General features: G+C 38.9%; 1 protein-coding gene across 1 annotated transcript in view; it reads left to right on the top strand.

Moving 5' to 3' along the window:
• The window catches only part of LOC119771341 (zinc finger protein 827-like), a 37,411-nt gene extending 18,259 nt beyond the window's left edge, over positions 1–19,152 (top strand). The window contains exons 5-9 of the mRNA XM_038267210.1: positions 641–701; positions 796–866; positions 9,997–10,051; positions 13,281–13,466; positions 17,702–19,152. Of these exons, the coding sequence (XP_038123138.1) occupies positions 641–701; positions 796–866; positions 9,997–10,051; positions 13,281–13,466; positions 17,702–18,353 (1,025 nt within the window). The 3' untranslated portion in view covers positions 18,354–19,152. The remainder of the gene's footprint in view (positions 1–640; positions 702–795; positions 867–9,996; positions 10,052–13,280; positions 13,467–17,701) is intronic.
• Positions 19,153–19,765: the final 613 nt, after the last annotated feature.

A 19,765-nucleotide genomic window follows, 5' to 3' on the forward strand; every position in this document is an offset into this window, starting at 1 on the left:
GAAATTACTCCCACTCCCATCCCGCTCCCATTCAGAATGACTCCCGCTCCTGCACCACTCCCATTCTTGTTTTTGAGCACGGGTGAAAAACTCAGAGCGGAAGCACTGTTGGTTTTTGCGTTGTGTAGTTTTTTTGACTCGTATTATAGTGTAGGCTTCAAGGAAAAAAAAACTACCAAATGGCGGTGCCAGTACTGGATTTTTTTTCTTTCTATTTTATTTTATTTTTTTGGCATCGATCCTAGTTTTTTTTTTAATTACTATTGGTTTGCTCCCGCTCCCACCTGCTCCCGTTAATGTTTAATCCTGTACCGTCCCAATCACGTGATAGTTACTAATACTGACTCCCATCCCACGGGAATCCCGTGACCCGTTGGATTCCCAAAAAAATGTCAGTCTCTAATATTAAGCCTCATGAAAAAAAATCAGTACTGTCATTGAATCAAACAGAGCTCTGGTATTGGAAACATATCGGGACAGATATAAAAACTCAAGTATTGCAATTAAAATTTAAAAAGGTGTATCTATACTTTTAATCTAAGTATAATTATTAACCTTCTGTCAGTATCTTTAGCTGTTAAAATGACACATGCTGCTGTGGCTTTAATTGATTGTTGCGTTTGTGTTTTTTTGCAAACAGAAAAGGTCAGTAAATCCAGCTGTCAGCAGGTGGCAAAGATGGCACCACCCATCAGAAACAGGTATTATAAATAACTTTAACGAATAATCCATCTAGTAACAGATCAATCTGACATATGTACCTGACTCTGTGTATGTCTGTTGTCTTCTCTGCAGTCCTGTCTTGAAGAACAATATAAACCATGTCCCCTCCTCTCCACTTTTGACTCCCCAAGAAGCTCCTCATGGTAATTGGACTCTGCGTGTTTCTAAGGTTTAATTTCCACAACAGAGAAACATTTCTATCTGAGAATCTAGAAAGCAGCCTTGATCCACTGTAATGTTAACAATTAGGTTGTGGCTTTTATAAATGTTATTTTGATATGTTACCTTCATCCTGACATGAACAAAACCAATCCACTGCAACCCTTTAGTCTTCTGCTGATTTGAGATCGGGTTGTTGAAGTAATGGTTCTAGGAGGGAAACCCAAGCATCTCTCTCCCCAGAGATGCTCGCCTGCTCAATTTGTGGGTTTGCTCCCATTTAACAGGAGGAAACCAGAACCAGGCTGAAAGGCGTCACGCCTGCAAAGGCTCAGCTTGGTGTAGAAACTCACAACAGCACCGTCTTCATGTTTGCTTTTCTTTTGTCTGTCCTTCCTGATCGTTTCTGGGTTTATAATTGTCTGAAAGGTCTTGCCGTATCCCCTGGTTAATTATTGTCATTAGGGTTTTGCCAGATCAGCCCATTCATTTGTGTTGCTTTTCTCTTTTGTTTGTTTCCCTATGATACTTTGAGGCTTTCTCCCCCTTTCTTAGTGGAACCCTTTCAGTCCGTTTGCTGAGCTCTCTTTGTATTAATTAGTCTTCCTCCCTCAGTTTCCTTGCTTTCACTCTGTCACAGCTGTTTCACATTTCCTTTCATTAACTCACCTGGCTGCTACCTCTGGCTCAGTGTTTAATCTTCCTAGCTTTTCATTGTTCATTTCTACTCTTTGTTTTTATAATAAATTCCTCTGCTGATCCATGCGGTGTGGTCCTGCCCACATTTTTGGGTCCAACCAATAATCTGACCAGTAGTATGTTTACGAAATGTGGAGCCCTGAGCGAAGGCTGGTATGGAATCCTCTGAATAAGAAGAAAACGTACAAAACAAGAGGTCAATTATAAACATTTTAATAGAATCGACGTGCATTATTTGTTTTACCTTTATTTTTTCTTCTCCCTTTTTCTTTCTTCTTTTTGTCCTCCATTATTTTTTTCCCTCTATTTCTATTTATCTCCCTTTTTTTGTTTTCATTCCTCTTCTGTCCCTTTTACTCATTCCTCCATCCTTTTCCTTCTGTCCCCTTTTCTTGCTATCCTTCTCTCCGTGTTTTTTGTCTCTTTTTATCAGTTTTAATATTTTCTCCCATTATATTCCTGGAATGCAAATTCTGCAAATTTGTCAATTAAGAGGTCTACATTTACTTAAGCCAGGCATACACTGTACGTTTTTTTGTCCTTTTCATGCCGACTTTCCAGTCATGTGAGGGTTTTTCAATCGGGCCGACTTTCAGCCTGATCATGCGTTGTGCAGTCTATAGGGGGGTAACGAGGGGTGATCAGAAATATTAAACATGTTTGAAATTCAGTCGGCCATCGTGGGCAAATCGCTCAGTGGGCGTGCACAAACAAGGATTCTTCTTTCTCTCAGATGTAAACACAAAAGCATGGCAAGGTGCGACTGAAATGGAGTCCTTTCTGTAACATTGACAGCAGGGTTTCCGTGGGTCATTAAAAATCATTAAAAGTAATTAAATAATTATCTTTTAAATTAAGGCCTTAATTGGCATTAAAATTCATTAAATTTGATAATCGTGGCATTAAAATGCTTTGGAAAAGAAGCTTGAGGTGGAAAAAAGGCTAGAGAATGGGAAAATTCTTTATTTGAACCAAAGTGGCGGGAAAATGAGGAACTCGGGACATGGCTGCAGCCTGTCCACGGTGAAGGATTTTGCCGTGTATATATGTATATATATATATATATATATATATATATATATATATATATATATATATATATATATATATATATATATATATACACGGAGTTATGGGTACTTGTTGATGGCATTAAAACTTTTTCTAAGAGCATTAAAAGAGGATTAAAAAGCATTAAACAAGAGCTACTCATTCATGTAAAAACCCTGGAGAGACCGTAGTAGCCACGTTTGCCCAGCCATGTCTTTGTCCAAATATGTCGTCACCTTTATTTTTAGGGCTTTCAGCACAAACTTGCACGAATTGCCAAGGCAACGCATTTCACTCTATTGAGCTTCATACTCCTCTTCTACTCATTTGGCTTCTGGATAGACGAGTCCGAGTAGCACCATCTCACTGCGGGGCCGAGTCCGACGTGGTTTTTAGATGTGCAGGGTGAGCAGGTAGATCGCATCAGAGCGTCGGGCCGCACAGTGTGAGAACATCCATCATGAGCTGTGAACTCACACTGAATCACACACACCAAAATCGTGAGCTTTAGCTGCGTGCAACAATAGAAAAAATCACACAGTGTATGCCTGGCTTTACTCGAGACCCCCAAGAAAGAAAAAAGACTGATGTTTTACTCAAAATATTATCTGAAAAAGCAAAATTTAAAAAAATAAGACTGATTACCGATTCTCTGTAGCGACACAAGCTAAATTTGAAGCTTCCTTCATAATGACCCACAAGTTTCCTGGTGTCCATTGGGACAAGGAGAAACATATCAGTATATGGGAGAAAGCCTCTAATACTCGGTATTTGTTCATCTCCACATGTCATCCTTGTGCTTGCTGCCCATTGTGGTTTCCTAACTTTAGCTGCTGCTAGCAGTAAATAAGCTGGTCACTTTTGGTTGCTTTGTGCTGCTCTCAGCTTTCCTCCTTCTCTCTCCTCTTTCCAGCATTGCTTACATTCTTTTCCATTTTAATTTCTCTTCTTTTCTTGCCTCTTTTCTCTGTTTACTTTCATATGTTTGGCTGCTGTCTTCCTGAATTAGGGTTGCCAACCGTCCCTTGAAACACGGAATCGTTCCATATTTAGAAATAAAAGTACCTGTCCTGTCTTTAGTGGAAAAAGGACCCACTTTGTCCCGTGTTACTGTGAGTAAGAAATAGTAAAAAGCTAATGGAAAATGACGAATAAGGGCATGTTTACGGAGCCCCTAAAGGGACATGGAGAGAAAAAATAAACTTTTGCGAGATCCTGCAATACTTTTGCGAGATCTCGTAAAACTATTGCGGGATCTCTCAAAAGTATTGTGAGATCCTGCAAAAGTATTGTGAGATCCTGCAAAAGTATTGCGAGATCCTGCAAAAGTATTGCGAGATCCTGCAAAAGTATTGTGAGATCCTGCAAAAGTATTGCGAGATCCTGCAAAAGTATTGCGGGATCTCGCAAAAGTTCTTTTTTCCCCTCCATGTCCCTTTAGGGGCTCCGTACATGTTAGATACAAAACTTACGGTAAACTTGTTCCTGTCCCTGTCCTGCGTTGTGACCAATGAGCTGACAACATATATGTAACGATCCAGAATACCCTCATCCCATTGGTCGAGCCAAGTGTTGCTCAGAGAGCAGTATGGGGGATGAACGGAGTAATTTAAATCCTGGCGCTGCTTTTGGGGGCGGACACCTCCTCATTTCTGCAAGAGCTCAAAGGACATACAGGTGGAAAAAAGTAGGCCATTACCACATAATGTGGCATTGAGCAAAAGTGTTGTTTTCTTTTTTTAAACTGTAGCCTACATTCATTGCTCACCGAAAAAAATAATGCAATCGTTTCGGGCATTTACTTAATCATATTTAGTTACTTTATCCCAATTGTTTTATGTCTTACCGTGCTAACATGAACAATTGTGTTAAAGTAACTGAATAGGAAGAAGTAAATGTCAAAAATGGTTGCATTATTTTTTTCAGTGCATTTAAGGCACAAATATGTTTACAAGTTTGCACAAGTTTGCTTTTGCACCAAAAGTGTGCACTATTTATGTATTGTTTTATATTCACTTTTACAGTTTAAAATTAAATAGAACATGTCATGGTTTTACTAAAGTTCAGACCCAAATGGGAAAAGGTTGAACAGGTTTTTTTGAAGAGATAATGCAGAGAGAAGAGTTGCTCTGAACACTGCTCAACCCGAACTGAAAAGTGAGGGGAAGACACAGCGATTAGTTCAGGCTCAGTGGGAAACTTGAATCGTGAAGTTGGAATAGAGGACCTGGTTGCTGACTCACGTTTCCAGAGAAGTTGTTGAATCTTTGACTCCAGTCTATATGCTGTTGTTCCAGTGTTTGTCTGATTCGGTGGAGGGCGGAACAGGGTTTACCCAGAATGTGGTTGTTTGTAGGAGAACGGAGAAACTGACTGCCACTCAGATTTCCTGCGGTACTTGAACGGGTCGTAGTGGAGATGAATCCCTTTCTCAGTGTGAAGCTCAAACGATCTCTGGGGAAAGTGGATCCAAACCTCCAGTTTGAATCCCCAGCTCAGCTCGAAGCTCTGTTGATCCTTCCAGGGAGAGAAGGTCAGAAAAATCTAGTTTGCAGGATGACTTCCTGCCGAGAGGCAAAGACAAAAACAATGTTAAAACTCAGGTTGACAAGAACTCAGTTTGACTCAGCAAAACTCAGCTTGGCTAGAGTACCCATAACTGGCAAACACTCTGGCATCGAGGTAGTGTCAGTCAGCAGCTTAAGAACACTCCGTTAACGAGGAAACCATCAGCAGGTGTGTGAGGAGGCGGACCAGAACCAGGTGCCTCCTGGTGGAGGAAGGGAGACAAACACAGAAACACAAACACACAGACAGAAGTCCTGACAGAACAGATGTTTGTTTAAGATACTTATTTAATTCAACAAAGTTTATTATTTTGTAGTAAAGTGAATTGCTGGATAATAATTTGCCCTTCCATGTGTTCATGTCACTGACAAATATGTATCTAATTCAATGCATATTTGAGTAAAATAGTTAAAATTAAAAAAAAAATTCACACACAAAGGGGGACAAAAAAAAATCACCACACCGGGAGGGGTCAGGCAATCGGGTCAGCTGGCACGCATAGGAAGTGTCCCTTTTTTTTTTTCAGTTGGCGACCCTATCCTGAATCCTTTCCTCACAGGCACAGTAAGCTCAACTGATCAATAGTAGTGGAGACAAGTATTTTGATGGAATCTTACATCAGGATTTTAATCAAAAACATAGCTAATGTGCTTAAATAAGTAATGGCTGTATTAAACATACATGTATGAGGAGTTTTATGGGGCTCTGAGGAACTTGTGGCCCTAGGCCACTGCCAGTTTTTACCTCATGATAACTCCGCCCCTGAACCTGATGTCACATCTGTGATCGGAGGCCAGTTTGATTGAATAACATCCTTACTGAAGCTTGTTAGATCTTTACTGACTCATAAAGAAATCCTACCAGTGCAGCATATGCAAGCATTTATAAGCGGCCCTCATGAGCTCAAAGGACATACAGGTGGAAAAATGATATTCACAGGGTAGATCACTGATAAAGCTGTAATGTTTTTATTTTAAATACAGCCCTCACATGCAAACACGCATTAGGGATACAGATCACAGAACTGAAGCCCTCAGTTCCTCCTGCTTTGATTTAGTGTGCGTCAATCCTCTCTCATAGTGTTATCGGGTTGTTTACTTTTTAATTCGACATGGAGTCACTGTGTCAACGTCACCACCTGTTTCACCTGCCACCTACTCACTTAAGTTGAGTTTTACAAATTGTTCCAGATAGTCGGCCTGAGAAGAGCTAAACTATTGATGGATGGGAATCTAATGTGAAATCAGCCTGACTGAGGAACCATGGGAGCTGTAAAGACGTTTGTTGAAACGGCAAAACAAAAGAAGAGCAGTGGAGTCTGTAGGATAGGAATAAACAGCAGCTGGCAAAGTCTTAGACGGAGGACCTGAGAGATGCTTTATCCCTCAGGGATCGTCCATTGCAGTGGTTCTCATACCTGCTCCTCAGATACCGCTGCCCTGCATGGTTTAGATTCCTCTCTGCTGCAGAACACCTGATTCAAACCATTGTTTGACACCTTCAGCAGCTATCAACGGCTGCAGACGGCTGTTAAATATTCTTTTTTATAAATCAGGTAAGTGGCAGGGAGGAGAATAAGAAAAACCCGGTCAATTTATCTTGACTATATTTAATCTTTACAGAAAGCACCTTGTTGGACCTAAATCCCATCTCCAGTTTGGCTCTTTCTTACTCCTTGAAAAGAAACACATAGTTTAATGAGCGACGATTTATGAAGAGATACCACACAGGAGAGTCTTATAGATTGTTTTAGCTTAGATTCTGGAAGAACAACCTTTTTAGTTTTCATTATGATTAGGAATGAACATATATCGTCTCGTTTATTGCTACTGTGATAAATTTCTAGTCATTTAACTATTTTGATTTATGGTCTAAAGCAGGGGTCTTCAATGTTTTCCAAGGGCCAAGGACCACGAAACTGATGGCGAGATGGAGCAAGGACCCTAATTATATATAGTGTCATGATTTGGATAACATTTGTTGACCCAAAAGCAGAGGCAGGGAGGCAGAGGTGAATTTCTTGTGGATTTAATGATGAGATAACTAAGAACAGAGGCAGGTAATCCAAAAATCAACCAAAATATGAAAACAAAGTCAAAAAACAAATAGGAAACCAGGAATCCAAAAAGAAAACAAAGCCCAAACTAACGTGAAACCAGGAGTCCAAAAATCTAAACAAGAAAACGGGTCAAGACAAACCAGAAACCATGGACACATCAGGGGGATCACAATCACAAGGAGGAAGGCTCAGAGAGACGGAGTTGGAGGAAGTTTGACGAGGACCCAGCAAAGAAGAACTGAACAAAGAGGGTATCTAAGGGAGACAGAGACAGAGGAGTAACGAGCAGATTGGGAGCAGGTGTGCACAGAACAGAAATGGAGCTAGAAAAAAAGGAGAACACAAGAGGCCAGCAGAGGGCAACATATAAAAACAAATGAAAACTGAAAACAACTAGAAAACAAAACAAAATAAGAATTAAACCACCAAGACTATAAAACATGGAGCAAAGTAAAACTGAAAACTCAAAAGAAAAACAAAACAGAGACAAGACTGAAACATTAAATAAGAATTAACCAGAGAACCCTGCAAAATAAAAATAAAACCACTAAAAAACTAGAAAACAAGGAGCAAAGCAAAACTGAACATCCACAAGAAAAACATAACAGAACCAGAACTCTAGAATATAGTATGAAATTGTGTTATATCAAACTGGTGATACAGTCACTCTATTACAGATGGAGTCATGTAATGAAAGTAATTCCTCCCTGGGATTATTAAAGTATTTCTGATTCTGGTTCCTGGTTGATGGGACAGGTGTTGTGAATGAAACGGTGCCCAGCTTGAAAGAGCTCCTGTGTGCCGCTAAATGTGTGCATTGATGACTAAAAGACATCTTCTGCCTCCATTTATCTGTTTACTACAGTGTGTTGAATTCATGTTAATATCCATTTAAAGACATTTCATTTATTGGAAAAAATTGCAGGGGGGAATATAAAAAAAGGTCTAATCAACCAAACTTTCACAACCCCCATGCAGCACCTCTGTGGCCCCCTTAGGGGTCGCGGAACGCCTGTCTAAGACCTCTGGTCTAAACAATAAATTAGAATTAGTGAGTATTAAAAGAAGTTTAAAAATGGTTGTGAGGTTCATCTTTTTTCTTTTTTTCATTTAAGCATTAACAAATTCTAAGAGCAGGATGCCTATACAGCAGGCAGAGCAGACTTGGCTATAAAAAATCGATAAAAAAAAAAAAAATACTTTGTACATCATTGGAGTTCAGGAACACAGAAAACAGATTAAGTAAATTAGTGATCCTCCTTTCCTTTAAATGTAGTTCCTATTATTTTCTGTATATATTTAAATCCTCTGTCATGGTTTAAGATATTACTGTGCAGGCTGGTAATGAAGTTGAGTTTTGTGTTGTAGCCGTGCTGGATGTTTTTCTTTCTCCTTGTTTTAATTCATTCTTAAGTATTAATCTGATCTAGTCAAATGTGGCACATTGTTTTATTTCTGTGGGGCCGGAGACAGAAGTGAATAAAATCAGCACAGATTGGGATCTGCTCACCCCATGCAAAGCAGGAGCCTCGCATTATGCACAGCAGTCACTGTGAAATTTTAAAAAAATCGGATCAGAGAATAAAAAGTCAGACACAACCGGTGTGACCTGGGCTTAAGAGTAGGGATACTTTATTAAGATATTTAAGTAAAAGCAAAAAGTGGAGTATAGTAAAATTTCTCCTACACATAGATTTTTTTCTAAAAGTTACTGAGTTAGGGGAACTCAGCTTTCATATATTTGCATATGATACTATCCTGTGGATGGATGGATGGATGGATGGATGGATGGATGGATGGATGGATGGATGGATGGATGAATTATGGATGGATGGATGGATGGATGGATGAATTATGGATGGATGGGTGGATGGATGGATGGATGGATGAATGGATGAATTATGGATGGATGGATGGATGGATGGATGGATGGATGGATGGATGAATTATGGATGGATGGATGGATGAATGGGTGGATGGATGGATGGATGGATGGATGGATGGATGGGTGGATGGATGGATGGATGGATGAATGGGTGGATGGATGGGTGGATGGATGGATGGATGGATGGATGGATGGATGGATGGGTGGATGGATGGATGGATGGATGGATGAATGGATGAATTATGGATGGATGGATGGATGGATGGATGGATTTGTATTTAAAGAGTAAACAGCAGTTTTGTGTCCTGTCTGCTCTAATGTGTCTAAAGCCTGCTGAGGTTTAGTCTCCGCCCTGTGAACCCTGCAGACATGCAGATATTTTCTCACCTTCCACATGTGTGAAATATGAAGTGAGGACTGATGCAGGTTCAGACAGAGGACTTTGTTAATTATCCTCCATCAGATTCCAGGCTGCGGTCACTGCAAGCTGCTTCATTTGAGGTTCAGCAGGAAAAAACACTTTAAGTCCTGAACTGAAATATGTTGATAAATACCTTATAGTGAATTTGTTTATTTAGTTTGCCTCTAGTGGTTATTATTGTCTCTCTTATTGGTAATGTTATTAGTTTTTAATGACCGCCTTCTGCTGAGCTGCTTTTCTATTGTATTATGGATTTACGATCCCGCCACTTTGCCTGGTGGGTTTATAATAAAGATGTTAGGAAAGTTAAATTACCTCGTCAAAGAGAGGTTTAACAATGATAACTTCCAAATGGATTCATCATTAATCAACTTATTTCATGTGGCTATGAGCAGGATCATAAGAAAACAATCTCATTTTTTTTCTCCACAGAAACTAAAATCAACATGTTTAGGGATCAAACCACGGGTTCTTCGTACTTCTTCAGGTAACACTCAAGTATTCTTTCCTTTTACATTAAAAAGATTAAGATTCACTAAGAAAATCCCAAAACAAACAAAATGTATATCAGTATTATTAATACACTTTGTTGAGCTAATTATTTGTTCTGTTTTTAAGTTCTCCCTTATGCATTTCCCAGATTTAACTGTTTTTTACCAGCATGTGTGTTTAGTAATTCTTATTTAGTTGAATATTTCTGGAAATGTATTAGTTCACCATTGACTGTTCATCAAATTTTTCTATGTATTGTTTATTTTATGTGTTATGCAGTTTAAAGATAAATAGTAGAATATTACTAACCCTTTAATTGACTATGAGAGCATAAAGATTAATGTAATGTAAAAGCTGCATGGAACTTAAGGTCATTAAGGCAAGACCTAAACTGTTTTATCGAGGATTATTGGTTAAAGCTGTGTTAAAAAATTATTTTTTAGTTTTTATATTGATATTAAGACCGATAACCACAAATGTATTTTTAATTTGAATTTAAATTGCAATGAGGTAGATGGTTTGGTCCTTTCAGCCTCCATTAACTAAAATTATTTTATGACTTTTCCATTGAATGTTAATATAATACTAGTATTTATATGTTACATAAAAGCTAAAATAAAAATTTTATTAACAGATATCCAATTTGTGTCATGCAGCGGTGTTTGTTTGGAGGACCCAAATGCAGAGACCAGTAGGCAGAGGTGAATTAAAGTGGGTTTATTTAAGTTCACAGATCCAAGGGCAGGAATCAGAGTCCAACAGAAAACTACTAACGCACCTGAACCAAGGAGACATCAGGGGTAACCAAAACTAGAAGCCAGGGAGAGACGAGGAGCACAGACTGAAGTTAGACGGGATGTTAGACGAGGATCCAGCAAACAGGAACTGAAGAGGGAGGGCTTTTAAAGGGGACAGAGACAACGAGAGAGCTGACGAGGGAAGTGAAAACAGGTGCAGGCAGGACAGAAAAACAGAGCAAGGGAGGACACAAGAGGGCAGCAGAGGACAACAAATGGATAACCAAGAAAAACAGGAACAAACAGACCAAGACTTTGACAATTTGAGAATGGATTGGATTTAAAACACTTGATTCTAAATCTTTAGAATCGGATTTCAATTGATTTTTTTTAAACACCTTGCCCTAGTTGTAGTGTAAAGGGTTCAAAGTACAAGATAAGATGCATCCAACAATTTTCAGATGTTTTGAAAAACTTTAAAAGCCATTTTTTACCTTTCACATTCGGCTTTTACACCATTTTGTTTCAGCATATTAAATGGCATACACGTAAAAAATAAACTGAAGTTTTCTCAAAATGTGGAAAAGCTCAAGGTGTGAAAAACACTTTTTCATTGTGCTTAAAAGCAGTAGACATTTAACTTTACAGTATAAGACAAGGAGGTGGTTAAAAAGAAAAAGGGTTTGCATTCCTTTTCTGCACCACACCATGCTGGCTATCTGGAGAGCGTAGATGCAGAGCCTCCAATGAATAGAATTAATTATTGTTTACATATATTTATTTTAACTTGAATTTAAAATCTAAATGTTCTGAAATAAATTCCTGATTTTCACATAAAAAAATCTGTTTTAAAAACGCAAATAAATTTTTATAAAAAGGTATTTGTGTGCCAAATATATTCAAATAAAATGTGTTAGGCTCTTATTTGTTAGTTGGTGTACAGTCTATATGCACAAATATGTTTCAATAAATACAAGTCTGATTTTCATGATCAGAGGTTTGTGTTTTTTCCAACCTCAGAACCAAACATGTCTTCCCTGCACATAAATCACACTGCAGTAACAGACTGTTAATTAAATCATCTGTCATCTTCACTTATGAAATGAGATGTGTGGATAGCACAGTGCTATCGCTGATTAATAAACATGTTACACAACACTTTTATCCATAAGATGCTTAATATTACATCGGTGTCACCCTCTATTTGTTTTTTCAGGCATGATAATTATTGAATCCTATAAGTTTTACCTTTTGAAAGTATAGAAATATGTTGTAATGGTTCATCAAGATAACAACATTACATATATGGAAGCCCTGGAAGGCGAGTGAGAAAAATTAATGGATAAAAAAAGTTCAAAGTTTGTTTGTTTTTTTCTGCCCTAAAGAGCAAAGAAAAACTACATAAGATCTATGTTTCTAATCTGTTTTTTTTTTTTTTTTTTTTGTAAGCCTGACAGGCATGAAATGTATGTATTCATTTATTGCATTTTGTTAGTGAAGGAGAAAAGACCTAAAAATCTATACCAAGATTTTTTTGTACCACTCTGGTATTTGAGATTAAAAACTGTCATTTAGCTGGTATAGCATAAATAGATTAGACACTAATAAGTACATATAATAATCAATAAAGCTTTCATATTTAAATTGTTGCCATACTATTTCTTAAAAATGTGTCATTTTTATGACAAGCAAGTTTTAAGGTTATTCGGGAAATACAGTCTTGATCCTAAGAAAGAGCAGTCATGGTGATTTACATATTTATATATATTTATAATATCGCTGTAATTTATTCTATATTGCTCATGAATATACGAGGTGGATATGGTAACCACATACTATGGGCTACAAATAAATTGTTTGTACCTTCATCGCAGCTTATTTTAGTTTGCAAAAATCAAATTTAGAAATTGGGATATTTCTAAATTTGATTTGTGAATGTGCATGCTTTTACTTTAGTACCTTTAGTGGTATTTCGAAAACTATCACTACTCACTTGCCTTTCAGGGCAGAAAATACTTAAAAATTACAACTTTTCTTATCCAGATTTGTTTTTTTCATTTGCCTTTCGGGGCTTCCATACATTTACATGTGACCAAGCGTGCATAATTCATTGGTCAACTTTAGCAATGGGGATTCCTTACATTCTTAAGCTCACTACAAATATCATCTGCATAAAATCATTAGCATTAGCATAGGATTGAATGATTTTGGACACAAAACTAACTAAACACTTCTATTAGTTTATTAGTTATTGAGAAACTAATTGTGACAAAATAGTATTGTGCCAATGTATGTTTTTAAGGGAAATATACATTGTTATTACTATTAATTAATAATAATAATTAATATTAATTGATGTTATTATAATTATTGTTACATCATGATTTCTTGGTACAAAAGGTTTGATTGAAGCCATAACATTTATAACGTAACGCTGTCGCCATGGCTACCATCTTTCTCAGACATGTACTCACCCTCTCCTTTAAGGTGTCACGTTTGCGGCTTTGAAACAGAAGGCCACGCCCTATTTAATAGTCACATGACGGAACATCGCCAATGGGAACACAGCTCTTTCTCGCTACACTGCTGCAGGTGCGAGCACTCGACCAATCAGGAGGCAGAGATGATGGCCCACGTTGACTCGCACATACAGGGCGACACGGGAGAAATTAGGTGGGTTTAAGTTCAGCAGTGAGTTTCTACTGATAATTATTGTGGCATCTTTTGAACAACTGTTTTCTTTATAACGTTTTATCTTCACCTCAGGACATGAAAAATGTTTAGGCAGCTCTGTATTAGCTAAATAGATAGTTATTATGATGGTTTTTATAGCATTTAGCATCCTGAAGGACTTTATAGGTTTTAATATTGCTTAAATATGCTAATTATTTATGCATATAAGTGCATAGAAAATTCAAATTAAAGATCTGCCCCTAAGGGAACACAAACATCCTCTGCATATGTGTGCTATTTCATAAAATAAAATAAACTGATTGGGTAGAACCAATCAGTTAACTATAGATGTGATGTAGGAATTCCAAGCCACACTTTCTGTTTATGTAATTTGTATTTTTGTATTTTCGAGTCCGTGAAACATTTCAAGCTGGTGAAGAAACTCTCCAGTGAACATTTTCTGCTAGTTTTGCCAAAAAATCTCCAGATATAAGTTGTGCTCTCTGTTCTTAATTTTTATTGCAAAATTGTGCTGTAGCTGTGGAGAGCTTGTCACTACCTGATCCGCATGGAATGACGAACCGTACCATCGGAAAATTACTTATTTATATCCTTAACTCACTAAAGAATGCTGATACATATATGTTTTTAAAAAGTTATGACTTTTCTGAGACAATTTGATGCTTTTTACATTTTCTCCATTAAACTACTTCTCTGACATCATCATCGGAGATGCTTGGAGCAGTCCGGCAAAATATGATTCAACAATGTTTATCTGCATTTTAATTGTTTTTCTTTAGATAGCACACTATACACCACAAGGTTAACATGAAAGGAAAACATAAAACTCAAAAAGACTAGATTTATGTTTGAATCCAAAGCCCAAAAAGTTAGCTTGCAGGAGTAGCATAGGATCCCATTTCCAATGCAGATCAGTCACAGACGACTCATTAAAAAAGGATTTTAAGGCATTTATTCTCTCAGGAAATGCATTATTGACCTTTAACACATTATAGTTTAGTATGCTTACTATTATTAGGGAGGAAAAAAATTTTTGTGATGCAACGGATCGTGCTTCCAGTACGGATCGGGTAATGACACAGCCTGTTGTTCTTCTAGCAGAAATTCACTGCTGCATTATGGGTAAATCTGGCGCTGAGAGTCACGCATTGTAAAGTCCCGTCTCCTGAGTCAAATGCGGTTTACCAGACTCTACCTGGCTGGGCAGCGTACTACCTTTCAGGTAGTTCAATTTCAAAGCTTTCTAGTTGCAGTCATGAGTAATAAAATAATGTTATATTTATAATTGAATACAGAATAAAGAAAAGTTTGTTCCAACTAATTCAAAAAGGCTCAGTACTAATAAGTGAATAACTGATAACTAAGTTAAAAGTATACGTAGGAATCTTACTGTTCTTAAGCCCAATTTACAGAATAGAACAGTAAATAAACATGTCATGATTTTATCAAGAGCTCGGACCCACATGCAGCAAAACCAATACAGAGAGACCAGGGAAAAAGCTTAACAGTTTTATTGAGAAGTTTAGTGGAGGTTCCAGTGTTGCCCTGAACACTGCTCAACCGGAACTGAAAGGTGAGGGGAAGACACTGTGGTTAGTTCAGGTTCAGTGGGAGAATTGATTCTCGAACTTGAAGAGGAGGAAAGGTAGGCAGACTCACGTTTCCAGAGATTAGGTTGACTCTTAGACTCCAGTTGGTGAGGAATGTGTTCCGGTGTTTGTCTCATACGGTGGAGGGCGGACAGGGTTACCCAGAATGCGGTTGCTTGTAGATGAATGTAGAAGACTGACTGCCACTCGGTTTTCCTGCGGTACTTGAACGGACTGTTGTGCAGATGAATCCCTTGCTCAGTGAGAAGCTCAAACGTTTCCTCGGGAAAAGGGGATCCAAACCTCTGATTTGTTTCCTCAGCTCAGTTTGAAGCTCAGTTGATCCTTCCGTGGAGAGAAGGTCCGAAAAATTCAGTTTGCAGGATGTTTCCCTGCTGAGAGGCAAAGACAAAAAAAACAATGTTAAGACTCAGGTTGACAAAATCTCAGTTTGAATCAGCAAAACTCAGCTTGGTTAGAGTACCCAAAACTGGCAAACACTCTGGCGTCGAGGTAGTGGCAGTCAGCAGCTTAAGAGCACTCCGTTAAAGAGGTAACCCCTTGCAAGTGTGTGAGGAGGAGAATCAGAACCAGGCGCCACCTGGTGGAGGAAGGAAGACAACCACACAGAAACACAGACTGGAGTCCTAACAAAACAATGTTAATACCCATGTTACCCTAGCAGAAATATTAAATTAAATGCACTTGATTATATTTTCCTATTCAATTCAACAGTTTGAGATAATAAACTTAATTGTTTAGGTTGTTAGTTTCCTTATATCATTTCACTTTAACTTACCTATTGAGTTTGACAGTGTAAAGAAAAATACATTAGGGCTACAACTAACGATTATTTTAAAAATCGATGAATCGGACGATTATTTTTTCGATTAATCGATGAATCGGACAAAAAATATTTTTTATATTAACCTCTTTATTCCAAAATAAAAATTTTAGACAGAACAAACAAGCACACAAGTACAGGTTGCTCATTAACTGTACTGGTGCAATATGAAAAATAAATGTTTGTGTTAAAACTACGCAAACTTACATGAGAAATGTAGCTGTACATCCACAAAATATAGGCTACTTTGTTTCATAAAGCGCAAAAAAAGACATTTTTGTTTTTAAAAGCCCCTAAGGGGTTCAAACAATAGGCCCCCCCATTTCAACAAATGAGGGTTTTTTTTAGACTAGAAGAGTTCTGCCTTTCAAGACAGGAAAGTATAGCAGTTAAAGTTGCTACTTGAGAAAATACTGAACCATAGAGATAAAAATAGCCCTGTGATTCAAATTATAAATTGTATTTGGAATAAAAATGAGAGAACTAGGGGTGTTAAAAAACACATCCTCCAAAGACTCCAATTTACATGGGAATGTGGCATATAATTAATTGACATATTACTGATCTTGCTGGATTTTATTCTGCTTTACTTCCATAAATTGCAGGATCATCTTTACTTTATCTTTGCCAGAAGATTTAAACTTTAAAAGCCTTGCCCTCATAATTTGCAAGTTAATTTATTTATAAAGTAAATGTAAACGCTGCTTAAGCTAATTCAAATGAAATTAAAAGTAAAATAAGTAGCCAACCTTATCACTGTCTGTAACCTACTAACAAGGTAAGGAAAGCATCAGATGAGCTACCTGAGAAACTAATGTTACGTTTCCCCACTTTAAAACCAAACAAACATGGTGGTTCCGTGCCATGTTAATTTCTTTTGACAAAAGTTGCATGTTATCACTTTTTTCACTTTACAAAGCGCAGGCTATTTTAATTATTGTGATCAATTTGCGCCGTCAATCCCGGTGCATGCGCGCTTCATTTGCAGTCTGGACGCTGAGGCTCTGACTGCAGCGCTGAGAGGGACTCCTGTGGGAGCGGGAGAACGGGGTTGGGGTGGGGGAGGCGCCCCACGGCAGAGTAGGAACGATGCATGCTTTCACGTAAGAGTCTCCAAAAGCCGGCAGTGACACCGAAAAAAGTCGCCAGATTTGTCGCTAGTCGCTTTTTTGAAAAATAGTCGCTAGAGGGGTCTGAAAAGTCGCTGAGTTGGCAACACTGCACCTGCGGCGCTGGCTCGCTCTGCCGTATTTTTTTTTCTTCCTCTTTCAGTCAAGAGGCAGTGATGACGGCGCGGCGGATGACGCATTAATCGCGCGACACAACTAATCGATGATGAAATTCGTTGCCAACGCTTTTAAAAGTTGATTTTTATCGATTTTATCGATTCGTTGTTGCAGCCCTAAAATTTAACACTTAATTTACCAATACTCTCAGTGTCTCAGTCCTCAGTATTCCCAGTATGTTATAGGATTAAAGTAAACACAGAGGAATTATATGTTCTAATTAGGTCACTTTTTATATTTAATCAAGATTTAATCAGTGTAAAAAAGGAGCTGAATATTAAAACACACTTTTTAGATCTTTATTTTTAAGAAAAAAACTGAATTTATTTGTCATTCATTGGTTTGTTACATAAATTCTTAATAAAATAAAACATTAAAGAACACAAGGAAATAATAAAGCTCTAGGTGTTTTTGCAGGGCTCTGTATGTTCTGTTTCATGTTGTGTTCCTCATCATGTGACGCCTGTTTGTGTCGTTAACATGACTGACTTCCAGACGCCCGGTCACGCTTCCCCCCGCCTCCAGCAGAGCTCTGCCCATCTCCCTGGCAACCCAGCCGGAGCAAAGCACCTCCGAGCACCGCTGCCGCATCTGCCAGAGGTCGTTTCCCGAGCAACAGGAGCTCCTGGTCCACTTCCAGGGTCATCGCCAAGGCAACCAGTACCGCTGCGACCGCTGCGGCCACCTGACGCGGACGGCCAACAAGCTGGTGGAACACGTGCGCGTGCACACGGGGGAGCGTCCGTTCACCTGCGGCCTCTGCCCTTACAGCGCCAAGCGGAGGGACAGTCTGCGGCTGCACTGCAAGGTGAAGCACGGCTCGCACGGCGCCGCCGACGTGCCCGGCGACGTGCACACGCACCGGACGTACGCCCAGCACGGGGACGGCCAGCGCTCGAACAAACACGTCCAGCGGCTTCACACGCCGGCCAGCTCTCACACTGCCTCCTCTCATCATCATCCTCCCCCTGCTGTGCTGCTGCCTCTGCTCCCTGAGCGCGCCGGCTGGAGAGATTTATCTCCTCTCCTCCCCATCACAACTCTCATCTCCCTGAAACCTCGCTCCCCTTCATCCTCCTCCTCCTCTACTCTGCCTTCTTCCAACAAACACTCCTTCCTGGGTTACCTCGGCCTTGCATCCTTGTAAATACTATTTTCTCTTTACCTCCTTCCTCCTCTTCTATCCGTCCTCTGGACTATAAAGTGATGGATGTAAAGCTCTATAATGTATCCAAGGTACTGTCACTCAGCACTACGTATGAGAATGTCAAACAGCTCCTGCTATGCTCAGAGCTCTCACATAGGAAACCTTTTCTATTTATTCGACTTTTGCATCATGCTTGTGATTTTTGCTGCATTCCTGCCTGCTTTATTCCTTCATATAATCACTTTATTCTTAACTAGGTAACCGTGGGACATATTTATTGCCTGTCTCTCCGTCCTCTGGAAATCCTAAACTTAAATAATCCTAAATTTAAAATGTTTTTTTGTGTCAGTAAACTACATTAAAGGGAGGAGGGGGGGTTCTTTTTCTGCATGAAGAGAGGCACTGAAAATTCAGGAGAGGGCAGATACTTTAAATTCAACAGGAGGAAAGAAACTTCAGTAGTCAAATATCCTCATAATGAAATGAATATGATTGTTAATATGATTGTTAATTAATGAGAGCCTTAATAAACCTGCGCATAGGTATAAACCTGTACCTATAAATATAGGTCAAGCAGTGGGTCTTTAAAGTCGTAGGTTAAACTTCCGAATTCTGAATACTCCCGAGTGGTGCACGACTTTACACGAGTGAATAAAGTGAATGTGATTGGTCGTTTAACAAGAGGGCGGGATTGTTGTGGCGGAAGGTTCCAAAGCAAGATTGGTTGTGGCCCGTTTGTCGGAAGCATCTTGCTAACCAGTTAGCAACTTAGTGCTAGTAGGTTTCCAAAGGGAAATTAAATTGGTAACAAAGGCTATGTTCACAGCGCAGCCTGAAGTGACCCAAATCTGATTTTTTTTTGCCCATGTGCGACCTGGATCTGATCTTTTAATGGCAGTCTGAACAACACAGATCCGATTTTCAATGCGACCCAGGCCGCTTGGCTATGTGGTCCTAAACCTGATATGAATCTGATCGTTTTAAATGCGACCAGGTCACATTCATCCGTCCTGAATGTCATTATTACCCGACAGTGATCACTCTTCTGCTTCTTGCTACGCAGAGGTGGCAAGAACAACAACAACAATGGTGGACGATGATGCAGAGAGTCGTATTTATGTTTAACCATCTTTGAAAGATTGAGTTTTTAATGTTGGGAAAGATCGCTAGATGCGCTCCAGCTCTACCATCCATGCTTACTTCTGTAAACACAGAGCATGCTGGCTTGTGATGTCACTGCGTCCTCTACTGCGCATGCGGGACACTTAGATTGTATGAATGCAGTTCACACAGGAGATTACATACAAATCGCATATATTTGGAAATGTGGACGGCAACGCAAAAAAAAATCAGATTTCACAAAAAAATCGGAATTTAGCATCAAGGCCTGCAGTGTGAACGTAGCCTAAGAA

The sequence above is a fragment of the Cyprinodon tularosa genome, unplaced genomic scaffold, assembly GCF_016077235.1.
Source record: "Cyprinodon tularosa strain WSP-4 unplaced genomic scaffold, ASM1607723v1 ctg666, whole genome shotgun sequence".
Lineage (NCBI taxonomy): Eukaryota > Metazoa > Chordata > Actinopteri > Cyprinodontiformes > Cyprinodontidae > Cyprinodon > Cyprinodon tularosa.